Genomic DNA, 23,912 nt, shown 5'->3' on the forward strand with positions numbered 1-23,912 from the left:
CAGCCCCCAGAGTCTCTGCCAGATCCCAGCAGCTCGGGGTGGGGGCCAGTGCCCCCAGTCTGACTCAGCCAGGGAGGAGAGGCTTTAAAAATACATTCCTCATGTAAAACCAGGACAGAAATAGCCTTGTCAGGGCTCAGAGGTTTCGTTTGACTGTGGGGGCACATCCTGGGCTGTCAGCAAGAGGAGGTGTGAGCAGATGGCTCCCTCCTTTCTCAAAGAGGAACACATGGCCTTGAGCCGGCCACCCTGCCCTTCCCAACTCCCAGCATCTGCAGTTTTCTGTCCCCCAGCTCCAGCCAAAGTGGGACACAGCTTTGCTAAGCACCAGCTTAGTTTTTCCTGGTGAACCAAGGGAGTGTTTGCAAGCTCTGAAGGCTCTGCTGAGCTGGCGGCTGCCCGATGCAGCCCTGGAGGGAGGTGTATTTTTAAGCAGAGGGAATCAGACCCTTCCCAAGGGTCTGCAGATACTGGAAGGGCCAATTTTTCCATCTTTTTTTTTTTTTTGGTTCTGCTGAGTGAAAGGGAAGATGCTGAGAAATGCACTTGCTGAGGACCAGCCCAACTGGTCTGTGAGTAAATGGGGGTCCCAACACCAAGAGAAGGATTGGAAAGGAAAATGAGGCGGCCTGAGGGAATGAACATGTGCTTTCAGGGTTTCTCAGGGCTGTGCCTGCAAAATCTCCCTGCTGAAAATCTGCTCTACTAGAGCCATGTGGTACCTCCAGCAGGGATATGGAGCTGTGATCCCCACTGGAGGTTTTTGTAACCAGGATGAGTGGCCTGGAAGGGACAGCTGTGAGTCTGGGGGTTGTTGGCCATGAGAAAGGGGGACAAAATCAGGTTTGGGGTTAGCCCCAAGAGACCACCTCCTTCTCAGCTGGTGAGTAGACAGGTTGGCAGCATGGAGTACGTCTGTCTGGTTAGGCTGTACCTGGTTTAATCTCACAGGTTCGTACCTGCTGAGGCAGGATTCATCCCACTGGATGGGGCTGTGCTGAGTGCAGGGCTCGGATCACGCTCAGTGAACAAACACCAGATACCCAGCTCTTGCTGGGTTTTATTCTGCAATTGAGTCCAAACCACAAGGGTTGTTTTCAATCAAACAGCAAAGCCACCACCCTGAAAAGGAGGGGAAAACAGACTGTTTTTGTCTCGGGTGGGTTCATTTCACAGTGGGGGTTACAGCATCTGGGAGAAGCCCAGAGGAAGATACTGAGGTGTTTGTTCTTAGAACCCAGAGCTTTGCTGGTGCTACATGTGCCTTGTTCGTTGCCAGCCCTCCTGTGAGTGTCACTTTGCAGTTCTCTGCCATCTTTGGGGTTTAATGAGACTTCCAAGCTCTTTGATGAACACATGGCTAGTTCCTTCTCTTTGCTATGAAGCAAAGCAGTTTCCTCCCAAAATAAGATAGTCACCACTGTGGATCCAGCAACTGGATCCATTCAGTGCTCTGGGATTCTTGGAGGTGGTGGAGTCCCACCCAGTTCACTCCCTGAGTTAATTTTATACAGCCCCTCATGAGAGGTGAGAGTTGGAGTGGTTTTGAGTCCACCTTGGTGGGATCTCCCCAAAAATGAAACTGCCTTACTTGAGACTTGCTGCCCCAGAGTCTCCCAGTGCACACACGCCTTGGGCAGCATCCACAGGTCGAATGGCAGAGAGCTGGAGTGGCAAGGCTTGCAAAAATGCCTGGGAACTGGGAACATCCCGTGCTATACCAGTTTGAAATGCTCAAATCTGTTCTTGGGCTCCGTGGTCCTCCCTGCATCTACTTCCCCATGGGGTTAGTTACACGTTCCAGCAAGACAAGACCAAGAATTCCTGGAAAACTGAGGAGAATGTGGCCAGAGACCAAGGAATTGTGCAGAGGGGACACATGTAAAATGCAAAACTTTCCCTGTGGAGAAAGCTCAGAGATTTCTGCTGGCGAACCGTCACGGTGACAAGTGTGTGGGCTCACAATGGTGGCAGGAGGAGTGGGTGGTACCCACTGAGCTGTTTCTGGAGGGGTGACCCAGAAAGTCTCGTTGTTTTCCTGAAATTTTGGTTAAAGTTCAGGACCAACACTACTTTTCTGCAGAAATAAATGTGTGGCAGGTTTTTTGCAGCTAACTCTCAAGAATCGTGGTAGATGCTTGCTGGAACTCTCCAGGTCATCAATCCCAGGGCAATCAGGAGGATCTGGGATGCCTGCAAGAGCTGTCCCTCCAATCACCTCCCCACTGCTGCTCTCCAGATGTTTCCTGTGAGGAGGCAAATGAAGGATCCTTAAGCTTACATCTTTTAGCAGGCAATCAGGGATTCTCTCTGCAGGGAAGGTTGTTCATCAACAGTTCCAGTGATATGAGAAGGGAGAAGGGTTTCACACTGACAGAGGGCAGGGTTAGATTGGATATTAGGAAGAAATTCCTGGCTGTGAGGGTGGGGAGGCCCTGGCACAGGTTGCCCAGAGAAGCTGTGGCTGCCCCATCTCTGGAAGTGTTCAAGGCCAGTTTGGACAGGGCTTGGAGCAACCTGGTCTAGTGGCAGGTGTCCCTGCCCATGGCAGGGGAGTGGAATGAGATGAGCTTTAAGGTCCCTTCCAACTCAAACTATTTTGGGATTCTGTGATTCTCAATGTTGAGGTGGCACCTAAAGACCAAGCAGAGCTTTGGAGGTACTGCATGGCTCCAGTGGGATGCTCCCAGAGGACCACTGTGTTCCCACAGCTCCCGATGCTATTTTTCCTGAGGGAATGGGAGTGAGGGGGCCTGTGAGAGGGGAGCTCTTTGGAGGCTCAGCCTTGGTATAGTTGTGTTTTGGAGCTCATTTATTCAGCAGCTCCTTGTGGCCTTCACAAATGGATGCTGCTAAGTACAGAGACGTGACCGCTCCGGAGCTCGGTTATTTACAGCTCACTGCAGCTGACTTACCCCATCTCCATCAACAGGGCTGAGGGCAGAAGGAAAGCCTTCTGGAATGAGAGCCAGGAGATAAAAAAACTCTCTCCCTGCCTTTTTTTTTTCCCCTGCTGTTACAAACCCTGAGCCCATCCCAGCCTGACACAGGTTTGGGGGAAATCTGTAAAGCAGCAGGGATCTGGGGGTTTAGGTAGGGACCATGTGGAAACACGGCAGGAGCTTCTCCTCACCTCGACCTTAAAATGTGTAATTACAGCTCAAGTCGGTTCTCCCTAGTCAGCTGAAAACAAAAGGGCTTTTTTGCCTTGCTGTGTCCGGCTCCATCCTGGCAGCACTTACACAGTGGGCTCTGTTGGGCCTCGCTCCTCTTGGATTCTGTTTGCTTCTGATGTGTAAGACAAAAGAGCCCTTCACCGTGGTAAAAACCAAATGTCCATGTGAAGGGTCTTGGTCACTGGCTGATGGGTCTGGTTTTCCTGCTGACTACCAGCTGTATGTGGCTTGCAGCTCCTTGCAGCCACTTCGTGGGTCTCAATTGCTTCATCCCCATGGTTTATTCAGTGTTTCTCCTCTCTCCACCCAAGGCGGAGCTGCCTCTTAAGGTGTTTTCCTCCAAGCAGCTGTGTGGTTGTCAGGAAACATTTGGGCATCCCGAAGGATAGTTGTGGTGCAAAGGACTTGTCTCTGGGCTCTCCCATGCTGAGAGTGGGGAGGAGCAAAGCCAGGTGAAGTGCAGCCTGGCTGTGCTCGGTTAACTCCTACTTTTCTTTCTCCCTGTGCCGCATCACTGTTGAATTCCCTAAAGTGGCTTTGTCTTCCTCAATTTCTCCCTGTGCTTTGCATGTCTCACTCATTTCTTCCTGGCTCTGTTTCCTCCTTCGCTCCTCAACCCCCTCGGCCCCTCATCCATCTGCCTTTTGGTCTGTTCTCCTCCCCTGCTCTCCCTTCCTCCCTCTTGCTCTCCTGCTCTGCACTTGACGTGATCCCTGGAGGCATTTTCTCTGCAGCTGCTTGTCCAGACGTGTGATGGGCATAATATTTACAGGGCCCTTGTCCTTTACAGTCCAGTGCACAGACCTCACCGAGGGGTGACCCCTTGGAGTGGCACCTGAGCCTCCCTCGGATGCTGGTGCTCGCTCAACCGAGGGATGGGAAGGGGGGAGAAGCCTCCCAGCCATCAATCATCCTTGAGCCTGCCCAGACTGAGATTTGCAGTCCAGGCCTCACATAAAATTATTGTACCATTCCTCCTCCACCTTCTCCTCCTCCTTCCGTGCTTTGCTTCAGCATCTCAAACCCTCCCATTTCTGAACAGGGCTTATCTCTGGCTGAGGTGCTGTTAGGTGAGCCCCTGGCTGGTATCAGCTGGAGAGAGCTTTAGATTTTGATAAACTCAATTTTTTATTATTGCAATAGTGAGGGTTTAACACTCCTTAACTTCTCTTGGCTCATTTACTCACAATTGGTGGTGGGAGGCAGTGTGGGAGCCCTGCAGCCAACCAGAAACATCACCCAAATTCCCTGAGTTCCCACCCGTTGCCATAGGATGCTGGTACCTTTGTGCTCTGAGCATTTCAGAGGCTGCAGAGGGATGATGTCCCGTGGTGATGTCCCTTGGCTGCTAAATAAAAGCAGCTAAATTCTGTTGTGTTAAAAAAAATAAGATAAAAATAAAGCACAGAGTTATTCACACGTGGCAAAAAATAGAGCTGGTATGTGATGCCTGCCTGTAGTGTACTCCAGGAGCTGAAAAGGCATGAGCTGGCTCTCTGAAACCAAGGGAAAGGTATTATTTATAGCCAGGCTCAGTAAATCATTCTTTCGAAGGTTTGTTTCAGCATCACTGTCCCTTTCCCTTTCCCCCCACTAGCAACATGGCACTCACTGATTGTGCTCGAGCCTGTAGGCAGCATCCTTTCCTTCCCTGCTCCCAAACCAGAAGGCACCATGTGGCAGGGACACGTTCCCAGACATGGATTAAATCAGCGCTGTGCACCAGGGATGAATTTCCCTGTGCCAGACCTTGTGCTCCATCACAGGTGGACATTTGTTCCCAAACGTGGCCCTGTGCAGGTGCTTTGCTCCAGCAGGGGGATCTGACTGGGAGCCATGGGGTTATTCCCCACCTTCCCCAAGGCCCTTACTCGTTTTGTAAACCAAAAACCTGGGCATTTAAAGTCCAAAGGCGTGTGCTGAGCCATCAGCAGAGAATGAATCCGTGTCCTTACTTCTGACTTACCTGGCATGTCTTGAATAATGGATTTATCAGCATCAGGCACTGGGGAGGGGAATGGAGGCTGGTGCTGCAGGGTCCCAGGGTGTGAGGAGGGAAATCAACCTCAAGGTGGTTTTGGAGCAGCTGGTTGAGAGCGGGGGTTGCTTTGGTCTCAGCTCTGCTGTGGTGGGTGCCCTCTGCAGGGGGCTGGGGGCCATGATTGTGCCATGACCCACCACAGCAGAGCCTGACCCCACCTGCCCCTGGCCTGTCTTCCAGCCCAGCACTTCATCGCGGCGACGGCGTGCCAGGAGCCGGACTACGGCTGGATGATCCGGCACTACTGCCTGAAGCAGTTCCAGCTCAGCATGGAGGGCATTGGCCAGCGGCTCTGGTGCGACTGGGATGAAACTGTGGGGTAAGTGAGGCCTCTCTGCTCGTCCCTCTGGTCCTGGCACCCCGAGACCACCTGCACCTGCCTTTGGGTTTGGGGTTTTATTTCCTGGCAGGGGATGAACAACGTGCTGTTTCACTCTGCTGCTGGGGCTGCCCTGGCTCCACCCCTCCTGGGTCCAGCCCCTGCTGGGGCTTCTCCATCCTGTGGGGCCACAAGGTGAGCTTGGAGGGGAGAGCACTGGACATTGTCTGCCCAGACTTCAGTGAGGCTTTTGGCACCATCTCCTGTAAGATCCCCACAAATAGGCTGCCCAGATAGAAACCAGCGTGGCAGAAAAGGACCTGGGGGTCCTGGTGGGCACCAGGCTGAGCATGAGCCAGAAACGTGTCCTTGTGGCAAAGAAGGGAATGGGCACAAACTGAGGCATGGGAGGTTCCCTCTGAACACCAGGAAATGCTGTTTCTCTGTGAGGGTGGCCAGGCAGTGGCACTGATCGCCCAGGGAGGATGTGGAATCTCCATCCTTGGAGATACTAAAAAAGCAGCTGGACATTGTCATGAGCAACCAGCTGTAGGTGGCCCTGCTTGAGCAGGGGGGTTTGGACAAGGGGAGATGGGTCTCCAGAGGTTGTCTCCAAGCTCAGCCATTCCATGGTTAAAGAAGGCTTTCAGGGAGCCGAACCTGAGCAGTGTCTGGAAGTCAGGATGGTGGTTGTGCTCAACCACGTGGCTCAGCAATGGAGCTTCAGTCAGAGAAGACTACAACTGTCTGGGAATCAGTGGGTTAATAAAGCAGCAGATTGGGACCCCTGTCACAGCTTCTGGTGACTCACAGCTTGATGGACATATTTTCCATGAGATTTTTAATTTTTTTCTCAGCACTCTGGTTCTCCAGGCAGTCCAAAACTCAGCTTGAAAACCCCATAACCCACTGAGAGGCCCTCAGACCCTTTCTGTGAGAAAATCCCAGGCTGTCCCACTGGACCTGCTGGCTCACCCCCTGCTTCCAGGAGTTGTGTGTTGATTTTTCTAAGCAACTAGAGGGAGAGGCTGGATATGGCATGGCAGTCCTCTGCTAAGCCTCCTGTTTGTAATCAGTGTCAGGGAGTCAGTGGTGATTTATGACTTGGGAGAAGCAGAGATGCAGCTTCCCTAGTGGAGCATCTTTGGGGGATAATGAGGGTGATAAGGGAACCCTGCTCAGTGCAGCCCCATCAGGGAGAGCAGGGATGTTGTTTATGGGAAGCATGTTTGATTTGGGGGGAATTTCTTTCAGTTTATTTTTATTGCAAACCACCCAAACAGCACTTTCTTTGGATTAGCTCTTTCCCATTTAGAATCAGCAGAGTTTTCTCTGTACTACCATGGAGTAAATCATTCTCCTGATGAGAGGGTTTTGATTGAAGTTGTGAAGACCAGTCAGGGGTGGCCACTTGTCATCATGAGGGCTTGAAAAGAGAAAATAAAACCCCTTTTTCCACCCTTAGCTGACTTTCCATATTGTACAGCGTTGTTGGGCCATGGCCTTTCCCTGGGAAAATGAAGCAAAGGACAGAAATGAGCTCTTGGGACACCAGTGGGGATGGAGGTCAGCTGGAAACAGCGAGCAGGTGGTGCTGTGTGCCATGAGCTGTTTTGCCCAAAAATTAGAGGTTTTGCAAGATTTTGGTTGATTTCCTGCTTCATGGCCCTTTCTTCTGTGCCAGATTAAAAACTACACACACCTGTGTTTATGTATTTTTCAGTCAGAGGTTGGACTCAATGATCTTAGAGGTCTTTTCCAACTTTAATGGTTCTATGTTCTATTCTGTGATTCTAAACATACATACTGGGTGTGCTGAGTGTCCCCCAGGGGCAGGACTTTGCTTTTGGTCCTGGTTCAGTGCTGTCTGCAGGCTTGATGAGCTCAATCCATCTTCTCCCCCAGCAAAGCCACTGCCCAGGGAGCAGAGGTGTTTAGAAGAGCTTGTTACCTCCAACATGCTGTTTTTCTCCTAAATAGCTTCAACTAAACTCGTTATCCTTGAGGCTCGTGGAGGAAATGTTGATAAGCTTGCAGTGTTTAATTTGATTGCCTGAGTCCATTTGCTCCCTGTGAACACATGGCTTGGGGTCACTTAAGAGGTGACATTCCTCTGATCCTCTTGTGCCCTCAGGACTCTGGGAAAAATCAGGCAGAAATAGCTCAGCTACTGCAGTAAATAAGCTGCAAGGATATGGGGTTTGGTCGTCTGCCTTGCTCAGCAGCCTTTGCTCCCTGAGTGTGTGTGGGAATCACCAACCCCTTTCGGACAATAAGCAGGAATGGGCAGGGGTGCCATAGGTGGCTGGTCACCCCTCTGGCTTAAGGGGAAGGATTTGACTTCCTCCAGGTGTGAGATGAAGAAATGGAAATAACCCACCTTTTGCCTAGGCCTGTTCTTTCTGTATCTTCCCCCAAAGCAAGGAATTTTGATGCTTGAAACCTGTCTGAAGCAAGGAGAAATGCTGTGAGGTTTTGCCTCTGCCAGGGCCTGCACAGCTTCAGGTTTGGAGCTGTGATTTCCTGTACAGCAGCATTGAGCAGGAAAGAGCCTGTTAAGGCCCATCATTTCCTGCTCAATTGAGGGTGACATGATGGGAACATCTGGATAAATGAATTGTCTCAGCAGAGTTTGTAATTGTGGTTCATTGGTCCCGTTTATTGGCTGCAGATGCTGCTCCCATCTTACCCTCAGAGGCATTACCTGAGCTCTGGCCTCACTGATGCTGCAGCATTCCGATGCAACCAAGGAGTCTCTCGGCACCAGGAGTGTTTGGTCAGGTTGGGCTTGGACCATGTGGGCAAGCACCAGCTCTCTGGGAAGATTTGTCCAACACCATTGAGCTCTGCTGGCTTCCTTAGCCATGCTTATTTAGGGAAGGTCGATGTTTCTGGATATGCAAGTCTTTATTGTGGACCAGGGGAACTCGTGTGAGCTGCTACACACTTTGGGAATGGGATGCCAGGTGATTTTTAATTTAATAATTCATTCCAGAAGCTGGCCATGAACAGTGTCTCCTGGGAAGGGAGAAGGACTGGAGTGTCCTTCCACACTGAGAGGTGTTTTCCCTTGGGTCATCTGGTGTTCTTCCCTGTCCTCCTCCCCAAAGGCCGAGCATTCCAGCATGGCCTCGGGTGCTCCTTGGATCCTCAGCATTCTGGTGTTTTGTTTTCCAGGGCTTGTGGCTGCCTTGGGATTTAAAAGCCAGACTGGAGCTGCAACAGGGGCTCCTCCATGCCAGGGGCTCCTCCACTCCATGGTGGTGGCCGAGCTGCTTTAGCCAGGAGCTCAGCTGTGCAGGATGAATTCTCCCAAAGACCAGCTTGGCTGTTTTGATTCCAGGTCCAAATTCATCGGCATGGTGATTGAGCCGGGGGATTAGCTGAGGTCTCCCTGGGGGCAGCTATTTTGGGGATGTGGAGCGCTGGCTGGCAGAGCTGGGGCTGCTGGAGGGGTCGGGTGCCGGCCGCCCACCCACGAATGCGTCAGCAGGAGCTGGTGACTTGCAGCTATTTTTCCTGCTCGGCTCTGGCCGTGGCCAGGGAATGGATTTGCCTGACGGTCCGTGCACGCCGTCGGCGCAGCAGGACGGGGGGACGCAGCTGCGGGTGTCACTCCAGCCAAGCAAGGCATCCTCATCCCAAATATATCCACCCCGCGGCATGCCTAAATATCTGCAGGGAATGCTTTCCCCTCGCCGCGGGCATCCTGCGGGGAAGGAGCTCCCCGGCGGGAGCGTGCTGGTCCGACAGCTGCAGCCAGGGGTGGAGCTGCCCGCTCCCGGCTCACTCACGCTGTGCCTTCACGTTATTTGTCCATTATTTACACAAAACAGATTGATCCATTCCCTTATTATCTCATTATCTACTTATTTATCTTCAGCTTGCCAGGTCCCACTGGATACCCCTTCATCCTGTCTCTGAGCTTGCCCTGCAGAGGAGGAAATCAGTGTTTTCTTTTAATTTACAAAGCAAAAGGAAAACCTTGTGGTGTTTTTCTCTTCTGAAGCATGGAATTTGGGTAGGATAGGAAATATCTTCGTACTTGTGGCAGAAGAGAGAGCTGTCAGTCCTGTGAACCACAGTGTAACACTGCCCGCATCCAGGTGCGGTCAAGGAATAAATGCCAGATCCAATTCTAGTCTTGTTTGCAGTGGTAAAAACACAGAGGAATTCCTTGGGATTTATAGCAGTGTAAGCATTTGGATGCCATCAAACCCTTAATCAGTCCTTGACTGCTTCCCACCAGCAGCCTGGCCCCATCCCCATTCATCCCCATCCCCACAGCGTCCTTTAAACCCAAACCTTTTCCAAGATGACAAGGAAAACAGTTTTAATTGCAGTTCACATTGGGTAAGGAAAAATATTGAGAAGTAAGCTAGGCTGTACTTTTCAGGGCCAGCTGCCTGTCTCCCTGCAGTGGTGGGATCGTTTGGCAAAATCTGCCCTGCTCCTAGTACTATCCTACTGCAGCTCAGTAATCACAACAAGGGAGAAAAGTGGGATGAATGTTAGAAGATATAGAGAAAGAAAGCCAGAATTTGTGACTTGCTCACACAAGTTGTTTGGGACAGAAGCTGTAGCTCTGTCAATAAATTGTTCAGGGCCTGAAACTCTCAGTCAAAGGTAACACCAATGTAAAAACCATGTACCAGTACAACACAGAGGATGGTCTGAGGTCATGGCAAGATCATGAGGCATGAGATCATACTGGCAGAAAAAGCAAAATTCAGCTGGAGTTTTCTGAATTAGCAAAAACCTACAAGTGAGGTGAAGTGAAGGAAGGAATAGGGCTCTTGGGAGCAACTCAAGCTTCCCTTCTTTGCTGTACTTGAGAGACTATTGGGTTTAATGTTGGTAGGAATAGGATAGAATAACTGAAGCACTTATTACAAGAAACAACTTGAGTTTCTTCAGCCTTTACCTAAATTTGGGCTGAAAGAGAGCAAGATATTAGATGTCAGGAACTGGTATAAAAAGGCGTGTCACTGTTGTGTCGGGCAAAGCTGTGGTTTCTCTTGGGGATCTGTTGCTAAATCTCAAAGCTGGGACAGAAGGCCAGGAGTTTTAAAGTGCAGTTGTGTTTGGATGTGTCAGTAATGAAGAGTCTCTAATGAAGTGCAACAGTTCATTCCATTTACATGCCTGTATGAATTGCAAAGGTGGATGTTCACAGGGAGCACAAAGCTCAGTGTATGGAAAGCTATACATACAATGTATGTATAGGGAGATATCCTGGGTGAGAAAGAGGACTTAAAGTGTGAATTATTAATAGTTTAGGAACAGCTCAGTCAAACAGGAGAGGCTGTTGCAGTTTCAGATGAAGAGAAAGTGGTCAGAAAGCCAGGAGGGAGTCAGTTCCTTGAGAGTCCTTGGAGACATTTAACTCCACTGCACAGGCTGGTTCTGCAGGTTTGGGGTCAGGAGGGAGAGCAGCCTGGGAACAGCAGGGCAGGAGAAGGGTGCCTAAGCAGTGAGTTGTGATGGCATTGCTGGTTCTGTATTCTGTTCAGAAATGCTTTGTGTAAAATTAAATCTGTTAACCAAACACAGTATTGTTGAAGACAGGATATAAACCTTCATTGTATCAGAAGCTGTCTAAAAAGGCAAATACAGATGTGTAATTTAATATAGGTTGTGCTTAGAAAAAAACACACAGCTAATCTAAAAGGGGATTTTCTTAAGCAATATTTTATTTACAACTGAGGAGGAAAACAATGGATTGAGCACCTCACAGCAAAAAGTTAAAAATACCTCCTTCCCCCCCCCCCCCAAACCTTCTTTCTGTGGGCAGTCGTTTTAGGCATAGCAGCCATGCAATTAATTGGAGTTGGCTAGGAGCCTGTAATGAACAGTCTAACATGCTTTCATTAATAATGTCATTGTCTTTTGTCAACTTTAATAGCAGTTGGGTTTTTCCAGCTGGAAGAGGTTAGACAGATAGACAGGCAAGTCATAGGATCATAGAATCAGCCGGGTTGGAAAGGGCCTCTGAGATCATCAAGTCCAACCCTTTTTTTTTTTTTTTTTTTGAAGTCCATTCCATACTCCGCAAAAATCCCACCCGTATTTTCCCCCATTCCGTTTTCCAGTGGAAATCCAGTCCGGGTTTGCCCCCACCCCGGGACGCCCCGACAGAGGCACCGCAAGGTGTGAACCCCCCAAAGTGACACCAGAACAGTGTTTTATTTACTGTAACACAATGCAATGAATTTCTTCCCAACCCCTTGTACCTCTGCAGGCACACAAGGAGTAAATGCAGTGCAGTTCCCAGCATGGGGCACTGGTGTCCATCCCAGATGGGTGTGAAGCAGCCACGTTACTGTATCAGTTCATGCATTTAGCTGTGCTGCTGGGTTTATATTGTGGGCGTTTACTGTCAACTGGCTTAAAAAGAAATGCAGCCTTTCTTTTTAAATATATCAAACCTGACATTTTATTCACTTTTTGGGTTCACTTTTTGATCTCTCTATGTGGATGCTGTCAGAAGTTTGACTAATGGAATGAAAAGGAGTCAGGGTGTGGCTGCATCCAGTCTTAGCCCCAGACTTTGGCAGCAGTTTATGTTTAAAGGATTATATATGTGGAATTGAATGTGTGACTTTGTCTTGGCAAACCAAGTATATTTTATGAATAAATGAGTTATTTTATTAATGATGGTAACTATTAGACTAAAAGACCTTACTCAGAATTATTTACTACACAGTACAGATAATTATAACTATGAATACGGTGCCCTATTTACCGAAGCATTATTGAAGCAATGCTATTAAAGCAAGCAAAATAATTATTAAGTAGAGATTGAAGTTACTCACCCATAGCAATGGCCGTGGGTAAATCCTGAACCTCCCTCACCCTCGCCCTTCTCCATCCATCCCTGGTAACTTTTGCAAATAAGGTACAGTTCAAGCTGCTTTACCCCCACTTAGGCAGAGAATCCTGCTACAACTTTCTCTCCAGAATTTTAACTCTGTGACTGAGGGTTACAACTCTCTCTGGACACCAGGAATACCATGATCATCCTTGCAGCTCCTGGAGCTCAGCTCAGCTTTGCCTGGTATGGCTGGGGACCTCACTGGCAAGGGGAAGGAGGGCAGAGCTGGGCAGGAAAACAAGATATTTCACCGTCAGCCTGGGATGAATTCCCGGTGGGATGATGCTGGCATGGTGCTAATACAATAATGTGGCTCTGCTCGTGGGGAGAGAGAAGCAGATGCCGATTTGGAGATGCAATGGGATAAATGTTTGCCATGGCTGTGGCAGGGAAGAGCGCGCTCAGCCCCGGGCATCAACACTGCTGCTCTCCAGTGGGATCTTCATCCTGTCTGACAAGGCATTGCAAGCAGCCTGGATCCAGCTGGTCTGGTTTATCCAATCCCAGCGAATGGATCCCTTTGGGATCGCTCTATAGTGTTGGGGATGCCATCCCATCCAGAGCAGGGGGGCTTTAACTAAGCAAAAATGAAAGGGACAAAAGACATAGGGTACCGTAAGGCACCCCATTGGGATGGGGGGACTTCACTCCAGGACAGGCACTTGTAGCCCCACAGCCCCCTCCCAGTGCTGCTCGTGGGGCTGGAGCTGCTCAGCTCTTCTCCTCAGCTCCGTCCTTGTGTACGGAGCCGGCTGAGCGCTGCAATTCGGCTGCTGCCTCCGTGCAGAGGGCAATTACAATTTGTCCTTTCATTGCTGGCACCATTTGGCTTTGGTTCCCTGAATGTCTTCACGTCTAATGATGGGAGCAGCTATTTATCTCCACGGAAGCACGGTCGGTCGGAGCCGGGGAAGGGCTCAGCCAGCTGCTGTATGGCCCTTCAGCTTTAAAAATAGCTTTTATTCGCCTCTCTGTTAACACTGTCCCTCTGGTTCCTGAAGATGCTTTGGCTCCCGAGATCTCCTAAGGATGCTGATGAACGGGAAATGGTAATTTTGCACATTGGGATGCTGAGCAGAACCTGCTTTTAGCAGCTGCAGGCACCCCATTAATTAAATCACCGGGCTCGGCAGGGGCTCCCAGTGGTGTTGCCGTGTGCCCGTTGGCACAGCCTGCCCCGAAACCAGGCTGAGGAGCTGCACAGCAGCTGTGGAGACTGGCTGGGAAGCTGCTTATAAAATATTTCTTCCCCCAGGCGGGTTTTTAATTGGTGAGCCGGGGTTTGGTTTGCTTTGCTTCTCTCGGATTAGATGTGACTAATTGGGATGGGGGAAAAAATTAAGTATTTTTATGCATAGCCAGTTTTAAAGCAGGGAGGGTTTGAAAGGCACTGTAATACTTGTCCTTCTGGAGGATGGCTGGATGGCCCAGCACAGGGACAGTGCCTCTGGTTCAAGGCTGCTCCTGGTTTTCTAAATGTTTAAAAGGAAAAAAAAAAAGGAAAAATGGACTTGCTGGCCATAAAGGTGGGATGGGTTGTGGTCCTGCACAGCTTCAAAGCAGGCAGCTGGTTCCTATGCAATCTCCTAATTTTTAGGCAATTAGAAGGAGAATTTTAAGTAGATTTGATGTAATTACTTCTGTCCCCCTTTGGTTGAATCTGCACAAGCTGGAGGATGGTGCTCCAAAGGCCAGCAGCCAGACAAGCTGGCATGGGTTTCCTGAAGGTCTTTGCTTAAAATCTGGGTCCATCCTGTATTTTCTAATAGCACTGGTTCAGCCATGAAATCCCATAAAAATTACCACAAACCAAACAAAACCACCCCAAACCTGTTATTTCTGTAAATATTATTTCTGTTTTCATGTCTTTCTGTAAATGAAAACCACTTCTGCTTTTGGCTGTGGGTGGGCACTCAGAAGTGCCACCAAAGTAGCAAAATCTAACTAGAATGTAAAAAAAACCCCATATATCTTTATAACACTAGCTAAAAAAAAAAATAAAAAAACCCATATAGTTTTATACAGGTTATATAAATTAAAAAAAAAAAAACCAAAATATTTTTATAGGGCCAGATATGTCTATCTAGCTACAACCTCAACAAAAATAGCTAAAAAATTTAATAAGTAATAACTCAAATACAATCTCAAATATCACACCTTTGTCATAGAAAGTGTATAATATGTTGCACAAAGATATATTTTATATATCATATATATTATATATTATATGGCTTTTATATGTTATGCATTATAAATTAAATAGTATATACATTTTATTACATATTTTATATTCAAATTATATAGTGTATATTATGTATTGCATAATTTTATATTATACATTATATGTAACGTAAATAATGAAATATATTGTCTATATATGTAATTATTATAATCATTATTATATAACATATATATAGCACATAATATATAATGTATAATAGCATATATGTTATATAATATATAATATAAATAAAATATAATACAAAATATAACGATAATATGAATATTATATATTATGTATATTATACTATAACACAGTAATATATTATTGAATATTAATAAGATTATTATTATATAATAATATAAACATTATATAATGGATAATAGATAATATATATTATGTACTACATATTATCTGTAAATGATATATTTAATGCTATATAATATTATATATGATGTATACAATATTTTTGGCTGTGTGTGGGGAGGTGGTGTGCCTGTGTCCGGGTGCTGGTCCCCGGTGCCCCCCCGGTGCCAGGCGGTGCCCTTGCCTGTGTTGCAGCACGTACGGGGAGCTGACCAACTGCACGGTGCTGATCGCCGAGAGGCTCGACTGCTACTGGCCCAACCGGCAGGTGGACGAGTTCTTCGTGGCCGTGCACAGACAGTACTTCAGGAACTGCTCCCCGTCCGGGCGGGCGCTGCACGACCCCCCCAATGCCGTCCTGTGCCCCTTCATCCTGCTGCCCGTGCTCGTCACCCTGCTCATGACCGCGCTGGTGGTGTGGAGGAGCAAACGCAGCGAGGGCATCGTGTAGGGAACGCCCCGCGGCCAGCCCAGGGGAGGGACGGGGGGATCTCCCCTGGAACGTGCCTGGTTTTTTGGGAAGACCCTGGCAGAGGAGCATCACGGAGGGTACCAAGCGCTGGAAGCAGAGACAGCATCACCACTGCTCCTCTTCACCAGTACCCTCTGTGCCACACCCCCGGCGGTTTCCCAATGAATGCATCATTTAAGACAGGGTTGTTGGGCAAAATGGGATTCTGGGGGCCAGGGAGGCTGTCATGGACTGCCCAGGCAGCTGGGAGTCCTCCTGGGATACCGGGGAGCACCACTCACCCCAGGCATCAGCACTGCTCTGCTCCGCCTTTCCCAACTGCTTCCTCCCTGGCAACCCCCGGCATCGTGTGCCAAGAGAGAAGAATTTTTAAAGGGAAAAAAAAAAAAGTACAAGGAAAGGGGGTGTGGGGAGTTGAAATCCTACTGTTCCCGCAGTGCCGGCGCAGCATCGACATGTGACCGCGAGGCCGCCAGGTCTGGGCACAGAGAAACCTCCACGGCTTCCTCTTTTTGTCCCTTTTTTTTTTGTTCAGCACACTTGGAAAGGCACCTTTTCCCCCAGTCCCCAGCCCAAGGACAAGGCCTGCACAGGGTGGGTTTTGCCTGGATGACAGGCAGTGGTGAAAGTTGGCACTGGGAGCTGGTGGCACTGGTGGTGACCGTGGCAATGCCCCGGGGGGCTAATGAGGAATGGGAATAAGGTGCTTTTCCTATCTAAATAAATAAATACCTACATAAACCAGGTGCCTGTCTCTGGTGCAAGTCCTCAGCTCAAACCCCTTCTGTGAAGGCTGAAGTCAAAGGCCCCCCCTTAATGCCCAGAGGCCACCCCAAGTGTTGATCCCCACCCCGTGGACACTGGGTAGCACAGGGGGGCCCAGGGAGGGGGATGGAAGGGCTGTCCCTGAGCCAGCAGGGTCCCTGGGGATCCCTAGAGGGGGGTTCCTGGGTGTGGGTGGGCAGGTCAGGGGTCCACCCCTTTGGCAGCATCCAGGAGTAGAGTCACATACCTTAGTGGGAGACTGGGCAGCACCTGGGATGGGGTGGGACCCCCAACCCTACCACTGGTCTCCACCATCCCCAACAGGTCTAGACCACCCCAGACCCCTTCAGTACCTTGCTGGCTCGGGGTTCCCTGGGGAGACCCAACTGCTATTTACCACTGGCTCTCACATTTCCCAAAAAGCCCTCCCAAATGGACAAGCCAGGCAGTGGGACACACAGCCCTCTGCCTAACCCACCCAGCCTTCTAACCCAAAGCAGTCTATGATTCTACCAATATACACAGAAATACATATAAATACACATATATTTATAAATTTATAACACTCCCCCCCAGCTCCTTGTGTTCAGGAAAAATTAATTCAGTTTATTTTCCTGGATGGTGAGGTGATGGGCTCTTGTAGGATGAGGATGAGGTGTAACAGTTTCCTGGCCTTGTGCATCCTGCATAGGCACAAATCAATGCTCAGGTCTTCCTGCTCAGGGAAAGGAGGACTCTTAACATTCCTTCAAAGAAAAGATTCTAAGTGTAGGACCACTAGAAGGACAGGCTAGAAGGCACAATGCACAAAACACCTTACTCTAATAGTATTTAACAGTGTCCAAACTTTATTATTCTGCTCATCTCCTCCAGGCAAGCAAAAACACAGGGAAGGATTTTAACAGCAGGATTGTTCTGGAGTTGGGGATGGGCTTTGAGAGCTGTAGCTCTAGCTCTATTCTCTGATACCCCAAACCTGCTGCCCACCCTGGCACAGCTTTCCTGGCTCCTGGAGCAGCACCCTGGAGTTGCTCTGCCCTGGCGCATCTGCAGCGGCTTCCCGGGACAAGTTGGGAGCTAGGCATGGATGACAGCCCAAGAAATGGGCAGTTTGACCCCTTTTCCTGAAAGATGGAAGGTGATAACACTACCAGGGTGCCACTACAGCAAGGATTACTCATCTTCATTACAGAAAACTGGTTCAGAGTTTTCAGCTCAAAAACAAGAGAATTCTTCTGATGTATTTCTGGATGTATTTCCCAACCTTTCTATTTTTGTGAGTGTTTTACTTCTTACCTTCCCTGACATTTCTGTTTGGGCAGCAAAGATCTCTCACTGCAGTTGCCTGCTTAAAATAATAGGCTAATCCATGTTTCACTGTGAACAGACAGGGTGGCACTATTATCCTCAGGCGAAGCTCTCCTGCATCCCAATCCCTGCATTTCATCTCCCTGCTTTCCCAGACCTCCAGTAACAGCTACAGGAGCCTGTGGAGCTGTAAGGGAAAAGGCACAGGGAAAACTTAAAACATGAAAAGTTGTACTGTGCTTACAGTTTGCACCCCAGCTCTGCCACCATCTCTCACAACGGAGATTATTTTGATTTCTTTCAGCGTCTGCAGAGGAACAGCAGGAAAGAATGAAGGGGGTAAAACCCAACAGTCGATGTCCAAGTGTCACACACACACACCTGCTCTGTAAAAAACCACACAAACATTTATTTCTATGGTTTATAAAAGCTCGAGTCGGTTCCATCACCTCCCTCTGCGTGATCTCAATCCCGGACGATGCCCAGGGAGCTCTGGCACACGGACTGAAGTGATTCCTGAGGTACATGCTATTCTCTCCTGCAGGCTCCCTGCTCACACACACTGTGTCTGCCACACAGCTCCTCACAGAAAAGGCAATTACAGCATCAACATCCTTTCCAGTCACTGAGAAAGCCAAGCGTGCACGGATGGGGTGTGGTGTATTATGGGTCCCAGCTCCATCATTCCCTTCCAGTGCAGGAGTCTGGAGAACACAATTAGATGTTCTCCAGGTAATGGTGCCTGAATTTACTGTTGTCAGATCAAACAGCATCTCATGCTCCCTCACCACATCCAGATCAGAAAGCCAAAGGTAGATTTCTTAAAAAAAAAAATCTCCCTTCCATTAAATTTTTACAGAAATATATAATATATATGTAATTTTTACTAATACTAAACATTTACTTAAGTTACCCATTAGCCTGTATTTCTTTTAACTACTTCACACAATGAATAGAAACAAAAAAAAATACTGTAGCCCAAACAGGGGTTGAAATTAATAATGTAAAAATTCCAAACTGTGACAAAAACATACTTACATTAAATAGCATTGAGAATTTCAATACCAGAAGTAGAATCTCATTTTGCACTTGCATTCTGGCAAGCTCTAAGCCTCAGCTGAGTGACTCCTGGGAAAAGCTCATATTGTTTCTGCTCATCGAAGGCAACAGTTTTGTGATTTGGTTCACAGGAGACCATTTATTGCCAACTCCGAGTGTTCCAAAAACACGCCACCTTTTCTGTTTGGGTTTGTTTTCCTTCCCCCCTCCAGACTAGGCAAGAGTTAAAAAAAAAAAAGTGTAATTACAATTTCAATAGTGATTTCTTTAACTTCTCAAGCATATCTCATCAACAGGATATACAGTACAGTTCAGAAGAGTAAACATTTTTTAAAAGGAAGCAAACAACTTTTTCAACCAACAGACACAATTTCTTGCTGTATTTATGCTGAACTCTCCTTTGAACATGGACAGGTTATGAAGTTAGTTTTTCTTCTTCAGTACAACATGGACACAGGACTAGTACAATCCGGGCTGGTTTATTGTTGTTGTTGAAGTTAAGGACAACTCTAGTGTGGAAGCCATGGTCCTGCCATCCTTCTCCCTTCATCATCTCGCGTAGCGCTTAATGTAATCTTCAACTTTATTCCGAAAGTCCTCCTAGAGGGAAGCACAGGCACAGTTACCCCGAGCACAGCAGAGATGGATTCCTGTGGGACTGTGCACGGGTGCATTCCCACACTGGCACTGGTAGGGTGAAACTGCCGCCAAGGGAAAGGCCCACTGCTCTCCCAGAGACCCAGGTTCTGACGGTCCAGTCCTTGCTAACAGGTGTCCACGTTCTGACAGGGATCCTCTGGGGAATGCACTGGGCAAAGAGTTTCCCATGGAAACAGAGTCTGACTGTTCTATAACCTCTGTATCCAGGGGAAAACACACAGTTCTGGTACTTCATAAAGCACAGAGATGCCGAGCATGAGAAATTCTGGCATGATGTGATCCCTGTCCAAACTGGGATGTCAGGCCGATGCCACATTCCTGGTATGTTATTCCGAGCCTGAACCTTGCCTTCTGTGCCTACAACCTCGTATTAAGTATGTTCCACCCAAACACACTGAGGCACCCGTGCTCCAGAGTCAAGTGGGGCTTTCACAGCAAAGTGCATTTTGCTTTGTTTTCAGTTCCCCATTTTGTGTGCTGCTAGAATATAAAGCAGGAAAACCTGGGAAATTTATGCACTCACATCTGTTTAAAAAAAACCTAAAAAAACCAATGTATGCAACAGATTAAGAGGTTTTGAACACTGTCCTGGTGTGCTGGAGCTGCCTGGTGAGCAGAGCCAAGGCTCTGCTTTTACTAAAAAGGGCACAAACCTGTGGAATCACAAGGCATGGTCCTGCTTCAGTGTCACTTCTCAGCTCCAGGTTTGCTGACATGTAAAATGACACTCTTTGAACACAAACTGTTCTGGTACAGATCACTCAGCAAAGAACTGCACATAACACCAGGACAAAGCAGTAATATGGCCTTTTTGCCTTAATAAGCCTTGGAATGCATCTATACTTCCTTGGCTCCAACACCACGCTTCAAACACCTACATGTCAGTTCCCTTTATGGCAGTTTGGTTTTCAGCCACTGAGTTTTTCTACCAGTGAAAAGATAGTTTATCCTATGGTTAAAGTCCCAAATCACAGGATCAAAGAACTATGATCCACCAGAAAAGCTGTTCACAATTTCAATTGCCAGCTGATACAGTGCATCGCAGAGATTCCCATGAACTATATGCAAAGTGCTCTGAATCTCAAAGAAGTTTAAAATGCAGTTTAAGGCCAAAAATATTGTATCAAAAATATAAATGCAGTTTAGGGGAAAAACCCCCTCTGCTAAAGGCTCTTCTCAGGAGAGTTATGGATCTGAGCTTTGGCAGAAATAAATGCAGAGAGCAGAAGTGAGAAGAAATCACCTGGAGATGCCTGACACCTTGGCACCAAGAGCTCTAGGTGTGGTGAGCAGCCCTGCAAGCACTGACTGCTGATAGAAGCCAGGGCTGCAGAAATCCCTTTCCTCCTTAGGGACAGGCTGCCTGCTCTTCTTAGGAGAAAGGAGCACCTATTTTGGCACAATATGGCACCTACCAAAGGCAATATTCTGTGTAGTGACTTTTACACTCTTTATGCTGCAAGCACACATATTTCCACGCTTGTACAACTGTTAAGTGCATTAAAAACCTAACACTACAGAGCTAATACCATCTTCATTTTAAATGAAATTTCTAATACCAGGCAATTTCAAGCTATAGATAAAAGTTACGATAGCTGAGTATCACATTAAAGTGTCACAGATGTCTGGCTGCCCCAGGCAAGAACCACCTCTATGTACCTCGAGTCTGTTAAAATACCACCCAAACAAAAAGAAAATTGACCTTTTAAATTTGTTTTCAGCTCTGGTACATTGTGGACTACCACTAACATTGTGGTACATTGTGGATACAAACTAACTCATCATGGTAAACAATGCAGGAACACTCATTTACTGGTTATTTGTGCCTGCTGTCAGCCTGGTCTGGGGCACTCAACATTGGAGCATGTTGGTCACAACACTGCACCTGACAGATGAAACCTTTTGGACTCCTCAATAGCTTACTGGCTTTAAGTTGGAAGAGGGTAGATTTAGGTTGGATATTAGGAAGAAATTCTTGCCCTGGCACAGGTTGCCCAGAGAAGCTGTGCCTGTCCCATCCCTGGAAGTGTCCATGGCCAGGTTGGACTGGGCTTGGAGCAACTTGGGCTGGTGGAAGGTGTCTCTGCCCATGGCAGGGGGTGGGACTGGATGAGCTTTAAGGTCCTTTCCAATCCAAACCATTCTGTGAATCTATTCATTACTGGGGTACAGAGCTAAATATCAGAGTGCCAGCCATAAAGGCAGTAAGATCCACCTTGGGAATAACATTGATTTTTTTCAATAATCAAAATAGTGACACTTCCTAGTAGTTTTTTCCTCGTTTTACAACCATCCAGGGTCTCTAACACTTGCAGTTACAATTCCCAGTGTTGTGGAAACTTAATTAATTAACTGAGGGCTTACTGTATGTTATTTCCTACTCTTGTGTCTCTCCAAGAGATGGGTCACTAAAAGAAATTGGGAACAAGAATAAGAAATACCACTGGACATGCAACAGGGCCAACTGCACCTTCCTCTGTGTGCAGTATCTGAGAGCAGTGCAAACAGCTCAGCACCCTCTGCTTTTTCATCTGTACCTTTATGAGGTTAGTAAACATGAAGAGGGGCTCTCAGCAGTGATTTAACGAACACAAGACCTCAGTAAAGGAGGAAGGCTCCAGAAGTCCATGCTGTCACTCAGGCAGCCTGGGATGAAGGATCTAGTGTTGGCAGGAATATATTAACACAGTAATCCCTGGATGTGAACCTGGCTGCTGAACAGAAGGTGCTCATCCCAGAGCTGACACTCCATCTTCACGTGCCATATGGCTCAGCAGCTCCTGATTAATAGGGAGCACTTCTCTCTGTGCACATCTGTTTATGTGCAGCACTGAATAATCAAATGCAAAAAAATTAATCAAAGCAGCACATATCTTGCATTATAAAGAGGTGCATACAAAATCCTGCTAGGAATGCTCAGGGAAAGAAAAAGGACTCATCCCTTCAAGGGCAGATCCTAAGTGTAGGACCACTAGAAAGACAGGCTAGAAGGCAGGTTGCCCGAAATATCTGCTCTTATGAAAAAAACAAATCCTCCTCCTTGAATGGAGTTTGTGTCCTGTGGGAGACTCCAAGGAACTGTACCCAAGCCCGGCTCTGCATTAGTGCCCTGGAGCCCAAGCATCCTTTGATGCCAAGACAGATGAGAAAAGCATAAAGTCCTGTGGTCTGATGGTGAGAGGGAGAAGAGTCAGGAAGTTTGCTGCTGGAACTCCCCCCCATCAAAGCAGCTCTTGTCAGTGGCCATTTCTGCTCCTGCCAGACCCTGAGCAGAAATGGTCACTGACATGACTCTTGACCCTCACTGACCACGGCTGAGGCGGTGGTCGCTTTGCTCAGTGGGGCTCCTGCCACATCCCTCTGGACCTGGATCACATCCCACTGCTAGCCTGGCTGGAGGCACAGCTGCCTGCCTCTACACCAAGTAGTTTCCCATGCCATCAGAGCCATCAGAGCCATCAGACCAAATACTGATGAACGGGAGAGGGCTGACTGTCCCTGTAGAACAGAAGCACTGATGGTGGAACACATGAAACTTCACCAGAAACGACTCAGCCAGTCATTAAACTCTGACACAGACCATTGGTGAGTCCTGGAAACACCACATGGAGGAGCTTTTCAAAGGGGAAATCTAATTTTAAACTACCAGCATTTGCCCTTCATCAATCTCACTGTACTGTAAGGGAGGATAAAGCTGCCCTTGGGTTCTCTGGAGATGTGCCAAGGAGGAATGAGGCTTGGGTTTCTGTCTGGGAGCAATACCTGCCACACTGCCTTAGGGGTGGAGAGGTATGTGCCTGAGCCAGATCTCCTCTGTGCAACACAGCCCTGGGATTTGGGGACAGAAATTAGACACTGGCCTCGTGGGCAGGATGGGAAACAAACCCCTCAGAATGATGGCCACCCCAGGACAGCACAGAAACAGAACAGGACCTGTTCCAAACAGGTCTGGTTTGGACCAGACCCAAAGCAGCTCTGCAGCACCCTGAGCTGTGAGAGGTGAGAGGGAGAACACAGCAGTACATCAATACCCTGTGGGAAGTATTTGCTACATGAGTAATGCTGGCCAAATCCTTGCTTCAGTTGATGAAAATCAGATGGGGACAATCAATCAAAGGGAAACTCAAAAATCATCAGTGGAGGAAGAATATGAAATATAAATCATGGCATATTTCTGAGCTGAGAACTGGCTCCAGCAGAGACTGTAAAGCTAAAACATATCCCACAGAAATTGTCCTTTGTATTTCAACAAAGAGGTTTAGTAAATAACCTTTAAGCAAATACCAAATATATATAATAAACAGGACAAGGAGCAATGGTTTTAAACTGACAGAGAGCAGGGTTAGATGAGGTATTAGGAAGAAATTCTTGGTTGTGAGGGTGGTGAGGCCCTGGCACAGGTTGCCCAGAGCAACTGTGGCTGCCCCATCTCTGGAAGTGTCCAAGGCCAGGTTGGACAGGGCTTGGAGCAACCTGGTCTAGTGGAAGGTGTCCCTGCCCATGGCAGGGGGTTGAAAGGAGATGAACTTTAAGGTCCATCCCAACCCAAATCACTCTGTGATTCTACTGAAGAGCACTTGGGAGAGGATCTGTAGAGCCCCAAATCCCAGAAGAGAATTACATCCTGCCATTTCTAGAAGCACATGGAAGC

At 47.9% G+C, this 23,912-nt stretch overlaps 2 protein-coding genes across 4 annotated transcripts in view; one reads left to right on the top strand and one right to left on the bottom strand.

Annotated features, from left to right (window-relative positions):
* The window catches only part of LOC127471243 (RNA-binding protein 44-like), a 36,482-nt gene extending 20,267 nt beyond the window's left edge, over positions 1-16,215 (top strand). Inside the window, exons 15-16 of the mRNA XM_051787988.1 lie at positions 5,398-5,536; positions 15,193-16,215. Coding sequence (XP_051643948.1) covers positions 5,398-5,536; positions 15,193-15,448 — 395 coding nt within the window. The 3' untranslated portion in view covers positions 15,449-16,215. The remainder of the gene's footprint in view (positions 1-5,397; positions 5,537-15,192) is intronic.
* An 844-nt stretch (positions 16,216-17,059) lies between these two features.
* UBE2F (ubiquitin conjugating enzyme E2 F (putative)) overlaps positions 17,060-23,912 on the bottom strand; it is a 66,016-nt gene continuing 59,163 nt past the window's right edge. For 2 of the 3 annotated variants that reach the window (XM_051786806.1, XM_051786805.1), the window contains one exon: positions 17,060-19,201. In XM_051786806.1, coding sequence (XP_051642766.1) covers positions 19,151-19,201 — 51 coding nt within the window. In that variant the 3' untranslated portion in view covers positions 17,060-19,150. The remainder of the gene's footprint in view (positions 19,202-23,912) is intronic. The other variant, XR_007904407.1, reaches the window with a different exon arrangement.

Source organism: Manacus candei, unplaced genomic scaffold (assembly GCF_025592945.1).
Source record: "Manacus candei isolate 608988 ecotype Guabito, Panama unplaced genomic scaffold, ASM2559294v1 h1tg000023l, whole genome shotgun sequence".
Lineage (NCBI taxonomy): Eukaryota > Metazoa > Chordata > Aves > Passeriformes > Pipridae > Manacus > Manacus candei.